Source organism: Lactuca sativa, chromosome 2 (genome assembly GCF_002870075.4).
Source record: "Lactuca sativa cultivar Salinas chromosome 2, Lsat_Salinas_v11, whole genome shotgun sequence".
In the NCBI taxonomy this organism is placed as follows: Eukaryota; Viridiplantae; Streptophyta; class Magnoliopsida; order Asterales; family Asteraceae; genus Lactuca; species Lactuca sativa.
In genome coordinates, this window is record NC_056624.2 from 82,433,348 (window position 1) to 82,456,461 (window position 23,114).

Below are 23,114 nucleotides of genomic sequence, written 5' to 3' on the forward strand. Positions count from 1 at the left end.
TGTCAAGGATCAATATAGCCTGATCAACTATATTCATTCGAGACACGGCCAACATGTGCTTGGGAGTGACTGTGGAATGCGGCATACCTAAAACTTACCCAAATACCACAAACAACGAGTCGTCGTCGCGGTGAATCATGAAATACTATGGGAGTATTTCTAGATCCAACTTTGTTGTAGAGAATCCTCATTCAAGCGTTGCCTCTCGATCATTCCTTTAGTGATAGATGTCTTCTTTGATAATTCATTGCTGCTTATCTGCTTAATAGAACAATATGTTTGTTATAAAGAGATATCCTTTGTTTCATATCTCTTGATTTAATTCAGAGGACTTACCATCCTCTTTTTCCTAATCTTTTTAGATCGAAATGTCTTCAAAGAAAGAACCCAACCCAAGGAACAACAACTCTCTGCCCTCCTACTCTCCTTCGCTCGACTTCGTCCTGATTCAAACAGCTGTTACTGCCGCAGTGACGGCTGCAATGACGATTTTGAACCCTAGCAAGCCCAGTGGTTCAGGAAGTGACATGTACCCTCAAAACCATGAAGATAATCAAGGACACCAAAACGAGAGTAATCAGAGAAAGATGAAAGTTTTCAGTAAAAAGCGAAAGGGTCAGAGTTCCCAAGGACCCTCCAAGAAGCTCAAAACTGTGGCAGTCCAAGTTGCTACCAATCGTGTCGTTGTTCCTATACTTCAAGCTACCACTGCTCCTGTTGCTGTGCCTACAGCTCCAGCACCAACCATTAGGTATGCTGGTAATCTCCCTTGGTGCAACAGGTGTAGTTATCATCATCGTATTCCCGGCCCATTCCGTGAGAAGGTTTGCATCAGATGTGGCATGAAGGGCCACCTCGCTCGAAACTGCAAAACGCCAATTCAACCAGTCGGTCAAGCTTCCCGATCGTGTGCCGTCTGTGCTTGTTATAGTTGTGGAGAGATCGGGCATTTCAAGCAAAACTGCCCAAAAGCTGTAACCGCCAACAACGTCAACAACACCGAAATGGTTTTAGCTATGAAGCAAGAGGAGGCAGCCACTGATCCTACCAACGTCGCGGGTACATTTCTTTTCGACAATCCTTATGCTCGCATCCTTTTCGAATCTAGTGTCAAGAAAGTTCAGTTAGTTGTTCATTCCAATATCCTCGTAAACATAATCTTCATCTAATGACTGAAGCATTTACCGTCAAAATAGTTATCGGTGAGAATGAGTGAGAATGAGTGCGTTAACGACTTATCTCTAAGTTGTGTCCTTACCTTGAGTAATCATTCATTTCTCATCAACTTGATGTCAGTTTCAATAAAAAGCTTTGATGTTATCTTTAGTATGTATTGATTGAGTTTCGATTATGTTGATATACCTCGTTATGGAAAGCTATTTCGTCTCAATCTCTCCTCTGATCGGATCCTCATGATTTATGGTGGCAAGTTTAACCCAGATTTTCATATCATTCCCTACATCAAAGCTCGAAAGTTTCTACGAAAGGAGTGTCAGGTATTCCTAGTTCATGTAATCAGCGCGAAACGAGGAGATAAAGACTCCGAGAGCGTCTCCAAAGACTGTAGTATTCCTGATATCTTTCCGAAGAGATCCCGAGAATTCCTCCTGAACGCCAAGTTGAGTCTCGTGTCAACTTAATCCCTGGAACTATCCCCGTAGCCAAACCTCCGTACCGCTTTGCTCCAACAGAAATGCACGAGTTATTCAGTCGGCTTAATGAGCTGACCCTCAAAACCCATATCTTCCTTTCCAATTAGATGACTTCTTCGATAACTTCAGGGAGCCAGCTACTCCTCGAAGATATACCTTAGGTCGAGGCACCACCAGCTACGAGTTCATGTTTCAAAGACAACATTCAGGACTCGGTATAATACTAAGAGTTCTTATTGATACCCTTCGGTTAAACCATTTTCCCCCGGTCATGTAGTAGGCGATGAAGACACACACGTGGACCCTCTTAAGATCAAATCAATAGAGAATTGGTCGGCACCGAAGACACCCATAGAAAGCACGAAGAACTTAACTCATGGTACATTAGACCCTTCGAGATTCCTGTTAGGATTGATTCCTTAGCCTTCAAACTCCGAGTACTTTCAGTACTTTGCAACGTTCATCCTGTACCTTGCGCTTTTATTCTTAATGAATACCTTCCTGATAAAACCATAAAAATCCCTTCTAGTGTGATCGAGAACATCGATATACCCAAACTTTCTGGAAGAACCAACTAAGATCATAGACCAAGTAATCAAGCGTATGAAACTGATCCGCGTCCCGTTAGTGAAGGTTCCAAGCGAGAACCTGAATTCACTTGGTAGCGCGAAGACCCGATACAGCAGACACATCCGCATCCTTTTCCATAACTTGTATCATAATTCTTGAATTTCAGGACGAAATTCCATCCAACGGGGGGATAATGTAACAACCCGAAATTTTGTTCCCTCGCCGTAACCGTTTCATCAATAAAACTCATCTTAAGCGAATTGTTCCGATTTCGTCTTTGGACTAGGAAAATTAAGTGAAAACTTTTATTTTGACCTTGTAAGTATCCAAACATGTTGGAAACATGTGAAAACGTCTAGTAATTAGAAAAACGATAGTTTTGACCATATCGGGTAACGACAACTTAATCGGGTGCGACCCAAAGCATTAATTAACGTCGGTATCGGGTAGAATTCCACTGTGTATCAAATTCAAACCATATTTAAAGTGAATTAAGACTCATTTGGAGCCTTTTCACTCTCTCTCTAACCTCTCTCCTCAATCAAAGATTTAGGTCCAAAAATCATCCATTTCAAGCTTCAAAACACCAAGGTAATCATCTTAGCTCCTAGTATAACATCCTTAGCCTTCATTTTCGTGTTCAAATCATGGAATAAGACCATAAACATGTGTTTACGGCCCTGGAACAGCCTTAGGCCGTGAACACATGTAAATGGGGTTTTTGAGCCTTAAAACCCATCCAAATCACCATAGGAGCTTAGATATGGCTTAAGGACTTATTGGATTGGACTTAGAACACCTTGAATATCATCTTTGAGGAGTAAACATGAGTTTACTACCCAAGAACGTGCTTGGACCGTAAACTCATATACATGGATAGTAAACTCCTTTTTTGGGTGTTAAAATGCAACTTACATACCTCATAAGCCTTGGAATAAATCCTAAAACCAACCAAAAATTATTTGGGGACCTTAAACATAACCAAAACCCTTCATTTGAGAGTTTACGGCCATAGAATACGCTCCAAGGCCGTAAACTCCTAAATATGTGTCATTTGATGCCCTAAACTCACCCCTTGGCTTGTAAATTTGAGTAGAATCATGTGTGATAAATCATTGGCCTTCAAAACACATAAGAATGATGTGGGTGAGAGTTTACAGCCGTAAACACTTAGTTTACTTCTGTAAACTCATCAATTGGTCCATATATTTCATTTAGCCCCTTTCAAATGTCCTAGAACCAAACCTAGCAACACCCCTCATTTGATTTAAGGCCATTTAGCTCATAAGAACACCCACCATGAGTTTACGGCCGTAAACTCATGGGGACGGGTGTATAGGGCCGTGAACACTCCTTAGAGTTTACTCTTGAAGAGTAAACTCCATATCCTAGCCATTCATGTCCAGAAACGTCACTCGGGTCACTCCAAACACTCGGTATGGAGTGTTTTCGCGTCTTGGAATGTTTAAGTGTATCTAATTAGTAAATTTAAATCTAATTAGATATATTTGTGTATTATTTAATATTACATAGGAACCTCGCTCGTATTCAAGCCTCGATTCGACGTTTAGCATCCTAGTCGTCACGTTCCATGTTCGGTGAGTTCATACCCCTACCCTTTTTACACGGTTTTCAATGTTTTCAGGGGGGAATACAAGCAAAAGTACAAGAATATCTTGTACTTGAACTCATGATTTTATTTAAATAGTTTGATAATTCATATTTTTTTTAAGAATTAAAAACCTATTAACAAACTGTTTTAGCTTGCAGAGTTGTTTGTTCAAAGCGATTTTTAATTCTTAATATATACTGTTATGTTGTATACTTCACAATTGATTGTTCACACTTATATTGATAGAGATCATAGAACATTTGTAATGTCTGTAATAAAACACCCTAGGCTCGAGTGTAAAAGACAGATACCATTAGAAAACATAAAACATTCGTAATGTCCTTAATAAAACACCTAGGCTCGAGTGTAAAGGACAGGCACCATTAGAACTTAGTTAGTCATAGATACTACTTCCCTTAGGCACGAGAAGTAATGAGAAATCTTAAAGATTGGAGACACGTCCTCTGTAACACTTCCTTGGCACGAGAGAGTGGAGGACTAACCCTGTAATCAGAATCTCTAAGAGGGAGAACGTGGCTTGATTGTATAGATCTATACGGGACTGACAATCCTGCACCTGGCTGCTAGCTACAGCCGAACCGAAAGGTTCAAGGATGACGAAAGTCATAAAAAGGATACTGGCCCTGGCCCGAGTCATATCTAGTCTGAAGTATGGTTAAGGACTAGCAATCTAGATTATGAACACTTTGCACTTAATTATTAGTTTTATGTACGTAATAAAACTAATGTACATTTAAGGATAATTAGATTTTCCGGAGACTTCACACACACGCACATTCAGGAAAATATGGGATTTTCTTGGGGATAACATTGAACATAATCAGAATCAGTAACAAATCACACACACACACAAGTAGAAAAATATAGGATTTTCCTGGGTAACAGTAGTATGAAACCAGAAACGTGTGACAATTCAGATAACTAAACTTTACAATTTACAAGAACAATCATGTTTTCAGCCTACATCTTTTTACATTACTTTTTGGATTTGGTAACCAACTGTTTTACATAAGAAAATATGGGATTTTCTTGGTTAATCACTTTTTCAGGAAACAAAAAGGAACTCGTTCATTTTATAAAACAAACCGCTTATGAACTCACTAGCTTTATGCTGATTTTCAAACTGCTTGTATTCTTAGGTTCTCCTTAGACAGGTACCCCGCATCCATTTGCTGAAGATGGAGCGAATGGAAGTCACGTCTTTCTTTTGTTTAAACTTATGTATCTATAAAACTTATAGTACTTAACTTTTCAACTGATGTAATGAAATGTATGTAATGTAATGTTTTGTGTTTTACTTCGCTTACTATGTACATTGGTTATGATATTCACATGAAGTCACCTCCGCCCCGAGACGTTTCCGCCTTCGGTTTCGGGGTGTGACATAAAGGATAGAGTGTTGGAATCATTTGACTTAAGGCCAGATCATAAATGTGAATCTTTTATTTTTGGCAAGATGGAAAACCGCCTTTCACTAGATCTTGTGAAAGAGTTGAAGGTTTATTGGATCTCATACACACAAATGTGTGTGGACCCTTTAGATCCACCACAAGAGATGATAATCAATTTTATGTGACTTTAATTGATGATTATATCTCCTTCATCAATCATAAATCAGAAACCTTCGAAATGTTCCAAAAGTTTAAACATGAAGTCAACAATCAATTATGCAGGAGGATAAAGATGCTCTGATCTAACAGGGGTGGAGAATATCTTTGTATCGAGATACACGACTATCTCAAGAAATGTGTAATTGTTTCAAAATTGACTCCTTCTATAACACTGCAACTTAATGTTGTGGCTGAGAGGCGAAATCGAACCTTGTTAGACATGGTTTGTTCCATGAAGAGTCAAGCTTCCCTTCCCATTTCTTTTTGGGGTATGTCTTGGAGACAGCTGCCTATATCCTCAATCTTGTCCCTTCAAGAAGGTTGCCAAAACACTTCATGAGATGTGGACATGAAAAGTTCCCTTGTTAGCACATGTGAAGGACAGGGATTGTTAAGCTCTCATTTAACGAGAGACTCACAACAAACTGGAACCTAGAAGTGAGAGATGTATTTTCATTGGTTACCCATAAAATTTCTTTGGATATTTGTTCTATAGACTTAGTGAGAATGTGCTCCTTGTAGCACAAAGGGGATTCTTTCACGAGAGATAGCTCATATGCAAAGTGGACAATGGTAGTACAACTTGTTGGATATAGTGTCTAAGTCCATAACTTTATTTGGTATGTACTTGACCCGACCCGACATGGTCCATTTGGGTTGCATGGCATTGCAATACTTGGATAGACTAGATGAGAGAATAAGGCACTTATGATTATTAATATATTATAAGTTCTGATATATTAATAATAGTATTATTTAATTAGTATTTGATCAAGTATTAATCTAGTATTAATTTGGTGATCATAGTGAGACTAATTAAATATATAGGGTTGATTATGATAATCATCAATTCTTTTATGGTGGATTAATGATCCATGGTTTATGGATTTGGTTATAACCATATGGAGCTCCATGGATAGTCCATGGGAGTTACAAATCCATGGGTCATGGGAAATGAAGAGTCTTGACAATTAAGGATATTCATGTGAAAACCCTAATTGTGACAACACTATAAAAGGAACCCTTTGGCTAGCAAAATTGGTACCTAAGGGTTACTAGAGAGGGAATAACTGATTTTTGAGTGTATGAAGTATTCTCTCAAGTTATTCCAAGTATTGTGGTGTTGTGTGAAGCATTTGAGGCACAACATTTGGGGTGCTAGGCTCACAAAGTCTTGAAGGAATCCAAGCAACAACAAGGTATATATTTCTACTAGTTTTTATGTTTAATATATTCCCCATGCCATGGTAGTTAGGAAATAACCTTGAAAAAGAAATTTGCATGTATATAGAGAAAACATAGATTCAAGGTTATTAGGGTTGCATGTACACTTAGGAAGTGTTAGAATGCTCAAAACCCATCAGTGGTATCAGAGCCTATGATTGTTTTCTGTATACTTGATGCAAAACCGCTTGAAAATCAAAAAATCTACTCACTGACGACTGGAATCACCGATTTCATGGGGAGGACTCGCCGAGTCCATGAACAAATTCATCCTACTCGTCGAGTAGGATCATGCACTCGACGAGTAGGAGCATGCTGGGCAGTTTTTCGAGTTTTGTTGCTGGAAATGGATTAAAATCATTATCCCAATCTGTTTTGGACTTGTAAAATCTATTTTTCAAAGTGATAATGATTATGTTAACCCATTTTACACGACTTTTATCAATTTTCTAGTATTGTATATGTTTATATGATTTCTTGAAATTGCTTGACATGAATTTGTGTTCTTATGAGTTTTAGAAGATCATAGGAATTATGTGTAACCTACATGTGTGTTTAATTCATGATCTTAATGGCAATGATGGTGTCCATAACTTGTCCTCAAGTTATGGATAACCAAAAGTCACTTATTTAAATTGTGATTAAAGAACTAAAGAGGTTTCATAAAATGGAGAGTCTCCATTTTTATGAACCATTAAAACTCATAAGTTACAAATTGAAGAGACTTGGAATAGTTTCAATTCTTGCCCTCAAGTTTTGGAATTTGAAAAGTATTACACCTTAATACTTTAATTCCAAATTAAACCTTAGATTTTTAAAAAGTTTAAAAATCAACACTTATACTATTATTATAATTTTATTATATAGATATGTATAAGAATATGTCATTCTTACCGTTAGTAGGCCTCATTCACGAAGTCGGTCTATAAGGGGGTATAAGGTTGTTGCCTATAAAATGGTGACTTAATGGGTGTCCACTCTCACCCACCGCTTCCTTGATCGGTGGAGGGTCGTAAGCCGAACGGGTAGGATACGACTTTAAATACTCATTAAAAGTATAATGAATTATAAAGTAACTATACATTATAAATTCCCAATCTTAGTTACTTTAGCAAAATGTGAAATTGGTGCTAGCCCATAAAATTACACTTTGTACCTTACCAAGTCGTTAGTGGAGCGTGTGTGGTTAACCGACACACTAACATGGACTAGTAAGAGTGGCAATGGGTAACTTGACTTTATTATAGATCGGTGGAGTGTGGGTGGTTAACCGGCACATCGATTAGGAAATATTGTTGACGGTACCAAGTCAATTTGTATGGTTATTCACACCTTGTTTGTGATCCTCGGCATCCCAGTCACAAACTTGAGAGGGCACAATCGAGATTCAACATGCCATTGAAAAGTTCAATGTATCTCAAAAGATCTAGGAGTTTCAAAACCAATAAATCATATAATAATAAAATATTTCGTTCTTATGGTGGAAATCGGTAAATCGTCATTTACCTACCTTCAAATATTTTATAGTGTGGATTACGACATCCCTCTTCCACCTATAAATAGGTTGTTGGATCCTAGCCTTAATATTTCATTTGGGCGACTTATTAAGGATTCTTAATCTAATGAAATTTGTCTTTCTTTCAGATGTCTTCTAATAACTCTGCTGGCTCAAACCCTACAAGCTCCTTTACCCTATTGAACTTTTGTGGTAAGGTCATCTTTGATGGATCCAACTACAATGAGTGGATCAAAAACATCAGGATGATTACCCGCTATGAGGACAAAGAATATGTCCTTGACAGGGAGCTTAAGGTTGTTAATGAAGCCACTGCTACTCCTAAAGAGTTTGCAGAGTTCATTGTACATGAGAAGGATGCCACCAAGGTGTCCTGCATCATGATGGCCACAATGACTCCGGAATTCCAAAAGTCTTATGAAGATTTCTACCCCTATGAGATGCACCTGGATCTGATGGATACGTACCATCAGAGCGCGCGTCAAGAGAGGTATGAAATCATTTCCTCGATGATAACCGCAAAGATGAAGGATGGTGAAACCATCACCGGTCACTTGTAGAAGATGCAGAGGTTCGTTGACCGGTTGCTAAAGCTCAATGTTGACTTCCCTGAGGAATTAGCGATCGACATCATTCTCCATTCGTTACCTCCAAGTTATGATCAGTTTCGTATGAATTATCATATGAACAAGGAGGAAGTCACACTTAGCAAACTTCAAGGACTCTTAAGGACAGCTGAAAATGGCCTTAAGGGTAAAGCAGTTGCTACTTTTACTCCTTTAACAACCCCTGTTCTGGCTATTGGCCAGGGAAAGGGTAAGAAGAGGAAAAACCCTTCGAAGGTTACCATGGGTAAGACTCTTGATGGTTCCTCTTCAAGTGGGACAAAGAAAGGTCCCATTACTCCTTCTTCAAACCCAAAGGAAGCACAGTGCTTCTATTTCCAGGATAAGGGACACTTCAAGCAAAGCTGCTCCAAATATCTGCAAGATGTAAAGGATAGGAAGGTTAAACCCACCCATGCATGTATTTACACAATATTGTCTAACAAATCATCTAATGCTAATTCTTGGGTGCTTGATACAGGTTGTGGTATTCACATTTGTACTGATTTGCAGGCACTAAGAAGAAGTGAGCAAGTGGAGCATGGAAAGATAAAATTAGTCATGGGCAACAGGAAAGCATCACCTGTTACCAAGAAAGGAGTTTATTCTTTATTGCTTAATAATGGGTTAATGTTAGATTTGAATAAGTGTTTTTACTCGCCCAAAATGGCGAGAAATATTATTTCTTTTCATGGCTTGTACAAACAAGGTTTTTCATTTTCATTTGATAATGAAAATGGTGCTATTAATGTTTATTACAATGATGTATTTTACTTTAAAGCATTACCTTGTGATGGAGTATATGAAGTTGTGAATGTTGTAGACAATCTAGGAAATAATGTGGTTTATATTTATTCTCCAGATAGCTTGGATAAAGCATCCTTGTGGCATTGTCGTCTTGGACCTGTTAACAAGAAGCGCATAGGCCAACTCCAAAAGGCTGGAGTCTTGGAATCATTTGACCTCAAGTCAGATGATAGTTGCGAGTCTTGTTTACTTGGAAAAATGACAAAGTCACCCTTCACAGGTACTTGTGATAGGGGTGAAGGTTTGTTGGACCTTGCACACACGGATGTGTGTGGGCCCTTCAGAGTTGCTACAAGGGATGCTAATCGCTATTATGTGACTTTTACTGATGATTACAGTAGATATGAATATATTTACTTAATCAAGCATAAGTCAGAAACCTTTGAAAAATTCAAAGAGTCTAAGCAGGAAGTTGAGAATCAATTGGGCAGGAACATCAAGATGCTCCGATCCGATAGGGGAGGAGAGTATCTTAACATTGTGTTCCTTGACTATCTTAAGGAATGTGGGATTGTCTCACAATTCACACCTCCCAGGACACCACAGTTGAATGGTGTGGCTGAGAGGCGCAATCGAACCTTGTTGGATATGGTTCGTTCGATGATGAGTCGAACTTCATTACCAATCTCTTTCTGGGGGTATGCTCTAGAGACTGCCGCCCATATCCTTAATCTAGTCCCTACTAAAAGGGTTGCCAAAACACCTCACGATATGTGGACCGGGAAAGTACCCAATTTGGACCACATCAAGATTTGGGGTTGTGAAGATTTTGTGAGGCGTGAGACTCATGAAAAGCTTGAAACCCGAAGCGAGAGGTCTATTTTCATCGGCTACCCACAGAGATCCTTTGGTTACCTCTTCTACAGACCCTGTGATAATGATGTTTTTGTAGAAAGAAGAGGAGTCTTTTGTGAGAGAGAATTCATAAGCCAAGGGACAGTGGGAGGCAAATTGACCTTGAAGAGCTTCAAGAGTCAAGTGGTGAAGGAACCTCAAATGCTATCAGCCAACCTGAGGAGGAATCTCCTGTTAAGCCGATAAACGAGTCTGTACCTCCAAGACGTTCCACTAGAGTGAGGAACACACCTGAATTTTATTCTGGTTATCACATCACCACTGAAGGTGATACGTTTATCAGTGATAGTAGACTGATAGATTTGGGTGAACCTAATAATTATAAGGAATCCATGGCAGGCCCTGAGTCTGCGAAATGGAAGGAGGCTATGGACAGCGAGATTCAGTCCATGTATGACAATCAAGATTGGAACTTGGTTGACAATGTACCAGGTCGTAAGACAGTTAGGTGCAAATGGATCTTCAAGAAGAAGACCGACATGGATGGGAAGGTACACACTTTTAAAGCTCGACTGGTTGCGAAGGGCTTTACTTAAACTCCGGGAGTTGACTATGATGAGACCTTATCACCAGTAGCTAAGATTAAGTCTATTATAGTGTTGTTAGCTATAGCTGCATTTCATGATTATGAGATATGGCAAATAGATGTCAAAACCACTTTCGTTATTGGGAAGTTGGCTAAGGATGTTTGCATGGCTCAGCTAGAGGGTTTTGTCGATCCAAAATACCCTAATAGAGTGTGTAAGCTTGAGGAATCCATTTATGGATTGAAACAAGCATCTCGCAGATGGAATCTTTGCTTTGATGAGAAAGTCAGAGAATTTGGATTTTCTAGGAGTGAGGATGAGTCTTGCGTGTATGTCTGGGCTAGTGGGAGCATAGTTAGCTTCTTGGTGTTGTATGTAGATGACATACTTCTCATAGGAAACGATGTCCCAACTTTGCAGGAGGTTAAGTCCCTGCTTGGGAAGTGTTTCGCTATGAAGGACCTTGGGGAAGATGCCTATATCCTAGGGATAAGGATATTGAGAGATAGGAGTAAGAGATTAATTGGACTTAGTGAAATTACTTATGTGGATAAGGTACTGAGGAGGTTCAATATGGAAGATTCCAAGAAAGGAGAATGACCAATCCAGAGTAATGCCAAGCTAAGTAAGACTCAGAGTCCGAGTACAGAGGCTGAGATAGCTGAGATGAGTCAGATACCATATGCTTCCGCTGTGGGCTCGATTATGTATGCTATGACTTGTACTCGCCCTGATGTGGCCTTTTCTTTGAGCATGGTCAGTAGATATTAAGGGAACCCTGGCAAGGCACACTGGACGGCGGTAAAGAACATTCTCAAGTATCTGCGAAGGACTAAGGACTGGGTCCTTACCCTCGGGGGCAGTGATGAATTGAGAGTGGAAGGATATAGTGACGCTAGCTTTCAGACTGATAGGGATAATTTCCCCTCTCAGTCAGGCTGGGTCTTTATCCTAAATGGAGGAGTAATTACTTGGAAAAGTTCCAAGCAGGAGACAATAGCTGATTCAACTTGTGAATCAGAGTACATAGCAGCAAGCGAGGCAGCAAAAGAGGCGATATGGCTAAAGAACTTCATCGGAGACCTTGGAGTTGTACCAGCTATAAAGGAGCCAATGGAAACTTTTTGTGATAGTGAAAGTGCAGTTGCTTTGGCTAAAGAACCAAGAGATCACGGGAGATCTAGGCACATTGACAGAAAATACCATTTCATCAGACATAGAATAGAAGAGGGACTCCTCGTGGCAAAGAGGGTATCATCAGATGAGAACTCGGCAGATCCCCTCACGAAGGGACTAACCAGGGTTAAGCATTTACAGCATGCGAGGCGCATTGGGCTAAAGGATTATATTAGTTTCAATAATTAGATTCTTGAAACTTGTAAAATGTAATTGACATTTGATGATAAATAAAAATTTGTTATTTATTTATGAGTAAGTGGTTACTATCTTGTGTTGATTGTTTACTATGTTTCAATTTTGCATGTTTTTACTTCCAGAATAATCAGGTTATTATTCAAACCATGCATAGTCAGTCAAACTTTGGAAGTAAGTATTGATTTAAGACTGTCGTGAATTTGGCTTGTATGATTTGTCTAAAGTGCTTTAGACAATGCAATGGTTGCTACAACATTCATGAGTACTCATAAGAGCTGAATATTGGATTCAACCCACGCTCACTTGCATCACTTCATGGAATTTATCTCGAGTGATCGTGAGACGGTAATATCATATAAATCTTCAAACCTAGAGATATGAGTTGTTGACTGTGAGTTGGTTATTCATTGATTGTATGAAAACGCATTGGTAACTCGATGTTATAAAACGTGCCTTTGTGAAAAAATTCAACAAGTAGTTGGTACAAGAATATCAGTCGAAGTTTATCTGTTCCTTCTAGAAATAGAAGCGATATCTGGGCCCCTAGATGATTTGGTTTTGACCTATGTACTGGGCCCGGTCAGAACCTAATTGATGTGTTCAATTTAGTTCTATGTCGAAACATATCAGAGATCGAGAAACAAATGTTGGACAATAAGTAACACCATGTTCCATGTGTTTGTCTGACTTATATCATGAGAACAGAGGATTATATGATCACTTATCTTAAATGGCGTATCATCATCATCTTAGTTCCGAGAGACTTTGGAAAAGTTACGATTGCTAGTCAGATTTTGAAGTCATATTTGCAAATATAGTTATTAGACTTATCCAAGTGGGAGACTGTTGGATATAGTGACTAAGTCCATAACTTTATTTGGTATGTACTTGACCCGACCCGGTATGGTCCATTTGGGTTGCATGGCGTTGTAATACTTGGATAGACTAAATGAGAGAATAAGGCACTTATGATTATTAATATATTATAAGTTCTGATATATTAATAATAGTATTATTTAATTAGTATTTGATCAAGTATTAATCTAGTATTAATTTGGTGATCAAAGTGAGACTAATTGAACATATAGGGTTGATTATGATAATCATCAATTCTTTTATGGTGGATTAATGATCCATGGTTTATGGGTTTGGTTATAACCATATGGAGCTCCATGGATAGTCCATGGGAGTTACAAATCCATGGGTCATGGGAAATGAAGAGTCATGACAATTAAGGGTATTCAGGTGAAAACCCTAAATGTGACTGTGCCAACCCAAAAATTTCCGTTAGTTTTAACGTCGAAATTGAAGTGGAAATTAACGTCGAAATTAATTACGTCAAAAATTAGTCAAATTTATCCCAAAAAGATTTTTGACCGGATTTAAACCCGTTGGAATATTTTAAATAATATTCGTCTAGCGAGCCAAAATTAAGGCGGTATCATTTTAAAATTTGCCGTGATTAATAATAGTTGTGAAAAACCCCGTTCGCGGTTGGTGTCAGGTGAACCCCAACCAGGCCATAAGCTCCACCCTATATAAGGGTTGAGTGGGTTTCACTCCCACCCTTTTTCCCCACCTTAGACTCTCTCTCTCTCTCTCTCTACTTTCTTTCTCTACAAACGGGTTTTGGTAAAAAATCGCCCCACCGAGCCTCAAATCGGTAAGTAAACCTTCCTAGCTTGTTATCTAACTTATCTAGCTTGCAAATTTGTGACTTAATCATCAAAAAACCCCCAAGAACATGAGTTTACGGTCTTGGGAGCATCTTAAAACCGTAAACCCCTTGGATGTGGGTTTTAATGCTCACAAACCCTTCCAAACCATTTCTCATACTTAGCAATGGCTTAGAGGCTTACCCGAAAGGACTTAGAACACCAAAATCGGACCAAATGGGGAGTAAACATGAGTTTACGGTCTAAGGATGTTCTTAGACCGTAAACCCATATGAATGGACCATAAACACTTGTTTAAGTGTTAAACTACCCCTCAAACAACTCCAAGGGCTTCCATGAACTTCCTAGAGTGAATAGAACCTTATTTTCCTTCATGATATGCACCAAAGCATATAAAATCATGTCACACTTGAGTTTATAGTCCAAGAAGGTTCTTAGACCGTAAACACCTATTCTTAGACCATAAACACCCCCAAAGGGTGTTAAAGTGCCCTTAACACTTTGTATGGCTTGGAATTGGACCTAGAACTCCGTATGCTTAACCTACAACCACCAAAACATAGGATTCTTGGAAAAAATGAGTTTACTACCATAAACTCATGTGTTTAAGGTAGTAAACTCCCCAAGAATATCTCCTTAGACCGTAAACACCTTTCCAAGGTGTTTAAGTGCCCTAAACACCTTCCTATGCTCCTAAAAGTGACTAGAACCTTACATGCATGAGTTAGAACCACCAAACAACAAAAGAGATGGACCAACATGATTTTACTGCCGTAAAATCATGTTTTTACGGTCATAAACTCACTACAAGAAAAGTCCTTATTAGTGACCAATTTTTAGTGACGACCTAAAGTTTAGTCATTAACAACATCATTTAGTCACCAAAATCTTAGTCATCACTGAATTTTGGTAATCCTACAAATTTAATGACCAATTATATGTGGTGGTCACTAAATCAGTCACTAAACTGTGAATAAAATTAAAATACTTTTGTTTCATATCAAAATAACTATTAGTGACTAAAAAAAATGGTCACTGTGTTAGAGGCTAGTGACCAAAAATAAGGGTCACTTTATTTAAGGTTGAGTGACCAAAAATAATGGTCACTAATTACTCTTTCTTATTCTAAACCATACGCGGTTAAACTGTGACGACTCAATGATGGTCACTGATTTACAAACCGAAAAATAGTTAGTGACTATTAATTGTTGTCATTAATTAATATATATTTTTTTATTTTTGAAAATGACCGGAGCTTTCCCTATTTTATTTACCAACATATTTTTCCAAAGACTCATTTTATTTGAAGTCTTTATTTAAGTCCCTGTACACTCCACAACTAACCAAAACCTTCTCATCAAACATATTTACCATACTACCCTTCTCAATATAGACGACCTAAAATTATTCTTGCCCCTTTTATCTTTTACTGAATTGGGGAAAAAGTTGAGATGTCCTTTTAATGTTTTCATCGTAATGTTCAAACTCAAAGTCACCGCGCCTCTCTAGTCACCACATCTCTCCTCTTTGCCCTAAATCGACATATCAACCATCGGCGATTCGGCACCAGCGTCGCCGGTCCAACGTCGCCAGTCAATCGTTGTTGGTCAATCGTCGCCGATCCATCGTCTTCGGTCAATCATAGCCGGGACATACCCTCCTATGGACACACCTCGGTTCTCCACTAGAAGTCAAAGAGGTACTCTTTTCTCCACTCCGACCATTGATGTAGCTACATCTTCTCCACTAGAATTGTTCAATTGCTAATTGATCGGCTCCTTGATTCCCTTCTACCAAATAGTACCTAAAATCATAGCAACTAGAAACATGACTTTCTCAACAAACATAAAAGCTTGATTAAATTAGCATATAGTTTACAATTAGCTATTTTTTTTGTTTATTCTGCCATTCTACCAAACTATTTAATTCGAACTATATTCTGAGGTTGTCTCCACACTTCTCTTTCATCAGTCACAACGGAAATCCAAATTCCACTCATTCTCAAAACATATCTCTTACATCAGAAAATTTTACATTTCCACCTGAGAAATCGCTGAGTGGACCCTCTCCGGCCAAGTTTGGTAGCGGCGGCCTTGGCAGGGAGCCCTCTGCCTGTTCAGAGATTGTGAGGTTTTCTACATCAGCTTCCGGAGAGGTGATGTACGTTGTACACATATCTTTATTTATTTGTAATTATAATCAAATTGTCCCTGAAAAGCTGATATCCATTTTCATCTTGAACAGATTGGTCGGATCCCAAATGAATGGTCTCGATGCCTTTTGCCTCTTGTTAGAGATAAGAAAGTTCAAATTCAAGGGTTTTGTAAATCTGCTCCACATAATCTAGGTCTTATGGATACCATTAATCTATCTATCAGGTATGTTTGTGGTGTTATTACCTAAAATCACCTACTCTTTCTGATGTTGATGTTAATATTTGTTCAAACAGTGTTTACATCAACAGTTCCATATTGCACACAAGCCATCAGACATCTGTCAAGGTACCCACCACTTCAGTTGATGAAACCTCCATCCAACCTCTTCCAACTTTATTCCCATTACTTGGACTAATTCCTTTCAAAAAAGTAATACATTTTCATAATTTACCAAAATACCCCTATGCTGGTTGGAATTTGGAAATGCTCATTCTTTTGTCCTTGATTGTAATTAGGCAGAATTTACACCTACTGACTTATACACAAGGAATCAAAGATTAGACATAAAGGATTCTTCTGGTGTTCCTCCTCCATTACTCAATGCTCCCAAACTCAAAAACTCATCTTCAAATGGAAGTACAGTTGAACCCGAAGAGACAATTTCAGATAATGATCTTGACAATATTGTTGGTGTTGCAAATGTCTCTGAGTTAGAGGTATTAATATTAATATTATTTCATCTTAATAACTTTTATGTCTTAACAAAGAATCTGAACTTGTTCATATTATGTTTTAGGAAATGGAACCTCCTAATACTCTATTGTGTGAACTTCGCCTCTATGAAAAACAAGCACTTCATTTCATGGTTAATTTGGAAAAAGGACCATGTGTTGATGATGCACCTACTACTCTTCATCCATGTTGGGATGCATATCATCTTGCAGACAAGTATGTTTTTTTCTTGTTTCATTAGATTCTTTTTTTTACATTGATGTCTTTTTTTTGTATACAGGAGGAAATTCATAGTGTATGTTCACTATGGGCAAAGTCGTCCAAAAGATGCCAAAATATTAGCTTAGAGTGATGTTGTGTTAACCACATATGGAGTTGTAGCTTCAGAATTTTCATCTGAGGTAACTTAGAATACTTTCTGTTTTTTCTAAGATGAGAAATTATAAGCTTTATGTTTATTTTATATTTTATATTTTATAATTTGTATTTGTAGAATGCTGAAGCACACACAATAAAATCCTTCAAAAAGTCAAATTTCCATGGCGGCAGCTACTCGTGTTGTTGACCGGAGACGGTGTTTGACCGGGACCCCTATCCAAGTATGACTTTGGTCAACATGTTTACTTTTTTGGTTCTTAAGGATTGAACGGGAGCTGGTCTTGGTATGTTTTTTTATTTAAAAAAAATTGAAAATAAGTTTCTTTTGGTTTATATAATTTCTTTTATATTTGTGTATTATTATATAAATAGGTGGAACAAGCTAATTCAGAAACCTTCTGAGGATGGACATGAAAGGGGCTTAAGTTTGGTCCAAAACATTTTAAGACCAATAATGTTAAGAAGAACAAAGTTTAGCACAGACAGAGAAGGAAGGTTATAAATTATAAACTCATAAGTCCTCTAATTTTGAGTAAATTACAAAAACGGTCCTTGAGTATCGTTGTTTATTGCAATTTCGGTCCAAAAATGTTTTCTCTTGCAGTTTTAGTCCTTATTTTAGTTTTTTGTAACTATGTTGGTTGTAATTTTATCATTTCTTAATGACATCGTCTTTATTTCAAGTAAAATGACTATATTACCCTTGCTATTGTCACAGGCCTATATTAGTTCTCTCATCTGCTGACATGCAGGTAATATATTGCCAACAAACAGAATCCGAAAAGATTTCTACGGTGCTCTTTTTAAGAGATCCAAGGTACTCCATTTTATAAACTTGTAGTCTTTTTATCTTTTCTGCTACCTAATAATCTTTATATTTTTATTTTTTTACAAATCTTAGGTGAAATTCGATCAATTTGTTGAACAAGGACGTGTTCTTCACAATTATGCTTCCATTTTGGAGCTACTTTTATGCCTTCGCCAATGCTGCGATCACCCGTTTCTTGTAAGGTCAGAAAAATACAAACATGACATCATCATCATCATCACCATATCAATAAAATTTTAGGTCATAGTTTCTAATTTATAATTGTAATGAGAATTTATGGTTTTGAATTTTGACACAGTCGAGGTGACACTCAAGAGTTTTCAGATTTAGATAAGTTAGCAAAACAGTTTCTTAAAGGTGGTAATAATAATAATAATAAGACCATTTGATTCAGTACAAGCAGTGGTTTTACCTCCACGTGCACAGGTCAAATTATTTTTTACTTTTTACTTTTTTTTTAACTTAAATGTTTTATTAAATTGTTTTTTTTTTTGAAATTGTTTAGGTTCAATGCCCACTTGAAATTGTAAACCTCCGACCTAGTAGGGATGTTGTTGTTCTGGACTTCTCCTAAAAGTTTGGACCCCAATTGGTATTTTTTATAGTTGTATTGGTATTTAATTTAAATTGTTTTTTTTTAACTTTTTAAATATTTAATTTGTTTTTGGTTGTACAGGTTGAACAATTTTTTTACTCATATTCAAGTTACCACTGAGGAATTTTTCCCTCAATGGAGATCACTATCTGGACCTCCTTTAAAACATCAAGAAGTGGTTTGTTTATTTTACCCCTCCTTCCTCTTTACATTATTAAATTTTGTGGAAATTATATTATATTGACTTCCAAGTTCCATCATAATTTATACAGGTAAGAGGTGTGAGACCAATGTCATTAGGATAAATGGCAAATCTGTTCAACACTTTGAGATTGATGGTTTGTCCCGGACTGGTAAGTTCTTTCTATTATTTATTATCTACAATAACAATGTACTTTCATTTATTTTTTTAACCCTAAACAATCTTTTGCATTATTTTCAGGATCCAAACGCGTTTAATTTAGTAGCAAGCACAACCTTCTATTCAAAAAGTACACGTGCAATGTTATGTCCGGTCAGAATAGAAACAGATCCAGCTGACAGAACACAGCTCCACACGATAGTTGCATCAGCGGACCCCACACTAACATTCGAGTATGTTTATTATTTTTTATATATATTTTAATTTTTCGTATATAAATGCAAGAACAAATTTAGACATGGTTTGACTATTTGTATACACAGGTTGAAGGAATTACTGACTATCAATTGTTTCCCGATCAAATGTGGTGATTAATACATTCTTATGTTCCTATGCAGGTAGGTTGGAAGTTTATGGAGCACACTCCTAAAACTCGCTCCTCGTTATCCGGACTTTTAATCTGCATTGATCTTTATTGACCCTCTTTTTTTTGTTTAAATGGATAAATTAGTGACGACCTGTTATAGTCACTAATCGGATAAACCAGTGACGACTTTCTTTTGTCATTAATCGGATAAGACAGTGACAACTTTTATTGGTCACTAAGTAGTTAAAACAGTGACGACTTTCATTGATTAGTGACGATATTTAGTGACGAAACTGGTCATCACAGATTTAGTGACGCATATATTTTAGTCACTATTTAGTGACCATATCTTATTTTGGTCACTAAATCAGTTTTGTGACGGACCTATAGTGACGAAAAGTGACAACCAGAATTTTGGTCACTAAATCATTTAGTGACAACTAGTTCTATTGTTAATGACCATTTCCTTTTGGTCACTAATTGACATTTTTTTTGTAGTGACTCGTCAAGGGGTATGCATAGGCCGTAAACTCATTTAATGGTCAATTTTGAAGCCTTAAACCCTTCATAAGCCCTAGAATTGAACCTAGCCTAATACCACAAGTGTTATAAGACCTTAATGCATCAAAGAACACACCATCCATGAGTTTATGGCCGTAAACTCTATAAAGAGTTTACTCTTAAGGAGTAAACTCCCTATCTAGGCCATATACACCCTTAGATGTTACCCGAGACACTCCTAGCACTTGACCAAAGTGTTTTCCACATTTTAGGATGCATATACGTGTTTAATTAGTATTATATTTACTAATTGTGTGTAAACATATGTCAACATATGTTAATAGGTCACTAAGTGTGTTCAAGTCTTTACTTGACACCGAGCACCCAACCGGCACCTTCGTCGGATCCACTTACAACAGGTGAGTTCATACCCCTGAATTAACCTATTAAATGTTTTTACATGCTTTTATGGGGGGGGGGGGGGGGGGGGGGAATACAAGTTAAACATGCCAGTTATCATATCAATCAGATGTGATTGATAACCCGCATGAACAAGGATTTATTACACTGTTAACTGTTTTACTAAGAATGATACTGTAAATGATTTTCTAAAATGTATTCACTTGTTCAAAGCTCTTCTCAAATTTGTCTCTCGCGCTGTATGTTTTATTTTAAATTTAGTTACTGAAGCATTTTAATTAAAGGTTTTCTTTACCTAAAATGTTTTATCAAAGTTTCATTTAAAACTTATTTTACAAAAGAATACCAAAACGTGATTTGCTCAAGTATAAAAGTTTTCCCAAGTTTTTCATCAAAGTTTTCTTCCATGTTTTTATACTCCTACTTTGTTAGATACTACTGCTTCGTTATACTTCCTCGTGGTTAATGCTACTACTTTGTTAACACTTATACTTCGTGATACACTTTTACTTCACGATACGCTTTTACTTCACGATACGCTTATACTTCACGATACACTTATACTTCACGGTACACGTATACTTCATGATACGTTTATACCTCACGATACGCTTATACTTCACGATACGCTTATACTTCACGATACGCTTCTACTTCACGATACACTTCTGCTTGTTAACACTTATACTTTGTGAAACACTTCTACTTCGTTAAACACTTAGACTTTGTTAAATGCTTCTACTTAGTTAAATGTATGCATGTGCTTGTATAGATATATATAAATAATGATTAAAGGACTTAGGAAGGCTTGTTCACCCTATTTCCTTTTCTTCGTTGAGATGTGGTCTGGTGGGATCAGATGTCCGTCTGGGGTCTGTGTCTCTCTTTTGTTAGACTGAGTCAAGCGTGTCGTTCATTCGGTACTCTCCTGGAGTCTATGATCTCTTCTGCCTTAGTCAGCAGTCTCCACTGCTGAGGCATATGTTATTTTCCCGACAAAACTACAAATTTGGTCCTTGTGGTTTTCAAAAACCTTTGGATGGGGTCCAAAAAGTTTCCAACTTGCATGGAAGGTCCAAAATCAAGGTTTTTCTGGGTTTTTGGTCCAAAAAAACTTAAAAAGACGATTATGCCCTTTTATTTTCTTTTTTCTATTTTCTTTATTGTTTTTGGTATTTAAATAATTAAAAAAAAAATAAAAAATAAAATAAAAGGCGTTCGATTCCACGTGTACTCTCTTTTCTCTTTCTTTCGTCTTCTCACCGATGAATCCAGCTTAGCTACTTCTTCCCAACATCGACTCTCAAACCCTAAATTCAAATCCCAATTCTTCAAATTATCAATTCTACGATTCTTCAAATCTTCAATCTTCTCCTCGTCCATAACCAATGCTCAGCTCCAAGTCATCCAAATGGCTAAACCGCCTTCGTTCATCCAGAGGATTTCCAGACTCCGATAACATCAACCTCGAGCACTTCCTCTCTAATTCCCTCGACAAAATTGATCCCCAAACGTCGACGGATCCTTTGCTTCCCGATAAAAGACCCAGACTTGACAAACGGGATGATAGTGGAGCTATCCAAGGTCGTGAAGTGATGAATAATGTACTATCGGAGCTGTTTCAGATGGGAGAATTTCAGGATTTATCGAGAATTAAAAGGAAAAAGAGATGTAGGAAGCAACAGTGCCCTAGAATCTGTATTGTTTCTACAAATTCGAATGTTCAGAACGTGCCTGTTGGAAAGGACAGGGTTTCCTCGCCACCGCCGTCGCCGTCGCCATTTCCGTGGACTTTGAGCAATCGACGTACAGCAAAGGAAGTCAATCGAGAGTTGAAGGTGAGTGGACATGTTGAGGAGGAGGAGAAAGGCCATTGGGATCTAACCGCGTATTCGCAAACAGAGGTTACTGTTATCGATACGAGTGTTCCATCTTGGAAATTCGAGAATATGTTGTACAGGAGAAAGAATGTATGGAAGGTTGGGGATAAGAAAGGTAAGGGATTAATGACCAGTGACAGAAAGAAGAGAAAGGAGCGTCTGAATGAGAATGGTGATGTAGAGAAGAAGAAATTGAAGCTGTGTAGTTCATTATCCAAGTCGGGAAATGCAGAACAAGGCGGAGAGAATAAAAAGAAAAAGAAGAAAAAGAAAAAGAAGTTGAAGATGTGCAATTCATCGAAGTATGAAGATAAAGAAGAATCCATGGCTCGATCAAAGTCCCCTCAGGAGAAGATTGAAGAGTTGAAGAATCGTAGAATTGATAATTGAAGAATTGGGATTTGAATTTAGGGTTTGAGAGTCGATGTTGGGAAGAAGTAGCTAAGCTAGATTCATCGGTGAGAAGACGAAAGAAAGAGAAAAGAGAGTACACGTGGAATCGAACGCCTTTTATTTTATTTTTTATTTTTTTTAATTATTTAAATACCAAAAACAATAAAGAAAATAGAAAAAAGAAATTAAAAAGGGTAAAATCGACTTTTTAAGTTTTTTTGGACCAAAAACCAAGAAAAACCTTGATTTTGGACCTTCGGTGCAAGCCAAAAACTTTTTGGACCCCATCCAAAGGTTTTTGCAAACCACAAGGACCAAATTTACAGTTTTGTCTATTTTCCCTGATATTCTCCTACTTTCTTTAAAATCAAACACCGTTTTTTGGTTATGATAATGTTTCAGGGAAAATTACTTTTTACAACATAACTCTGTCGGGTCTTTGTAGAAGAATAA

At 37.5% G+C, this 23,114-nt stretch overlaps 1 protein-coding gene and 1 pseudogene across 1 annotated transcript; both read left to right on the plus strand.

Moving 5' to 3' along the window:
* Nucleotides 1-368: 368 nt before the first annotated feature.
* On the plus strand, nucleotides 369-19,943 carry LOC128125910 (DNA repair protein RAD5A-like; annotated as a pseudogene).
* A 1,833-nt stretch (nucleotides 19,944-21,776) lies between these two features.
* Nucleotides 21,777-22,658, plus strand: LOC111919389 (uncharacterized). Its single transcript, XM_023914974.3, has one exon. It carries the CDS (start codon nucleotides 21,777-21,779, stop codon nucleotides 22,656-22,658), a length of 882 nt encoding a protein of 293 aa, XP_023770742.3.
* Nucleotides 22,659-23,114: the final 456 nt, after the last annotated feature.

Excerpts from the sequence above, each read along its gene's own strand:
- LOC111919389 (XM_023914974.3), top strand. The coding sequence starts at position 21,777 with ATGCTCAGCTCCAAGTCATCCAAATGGCTAAACCGCCTTCGTTCATCC.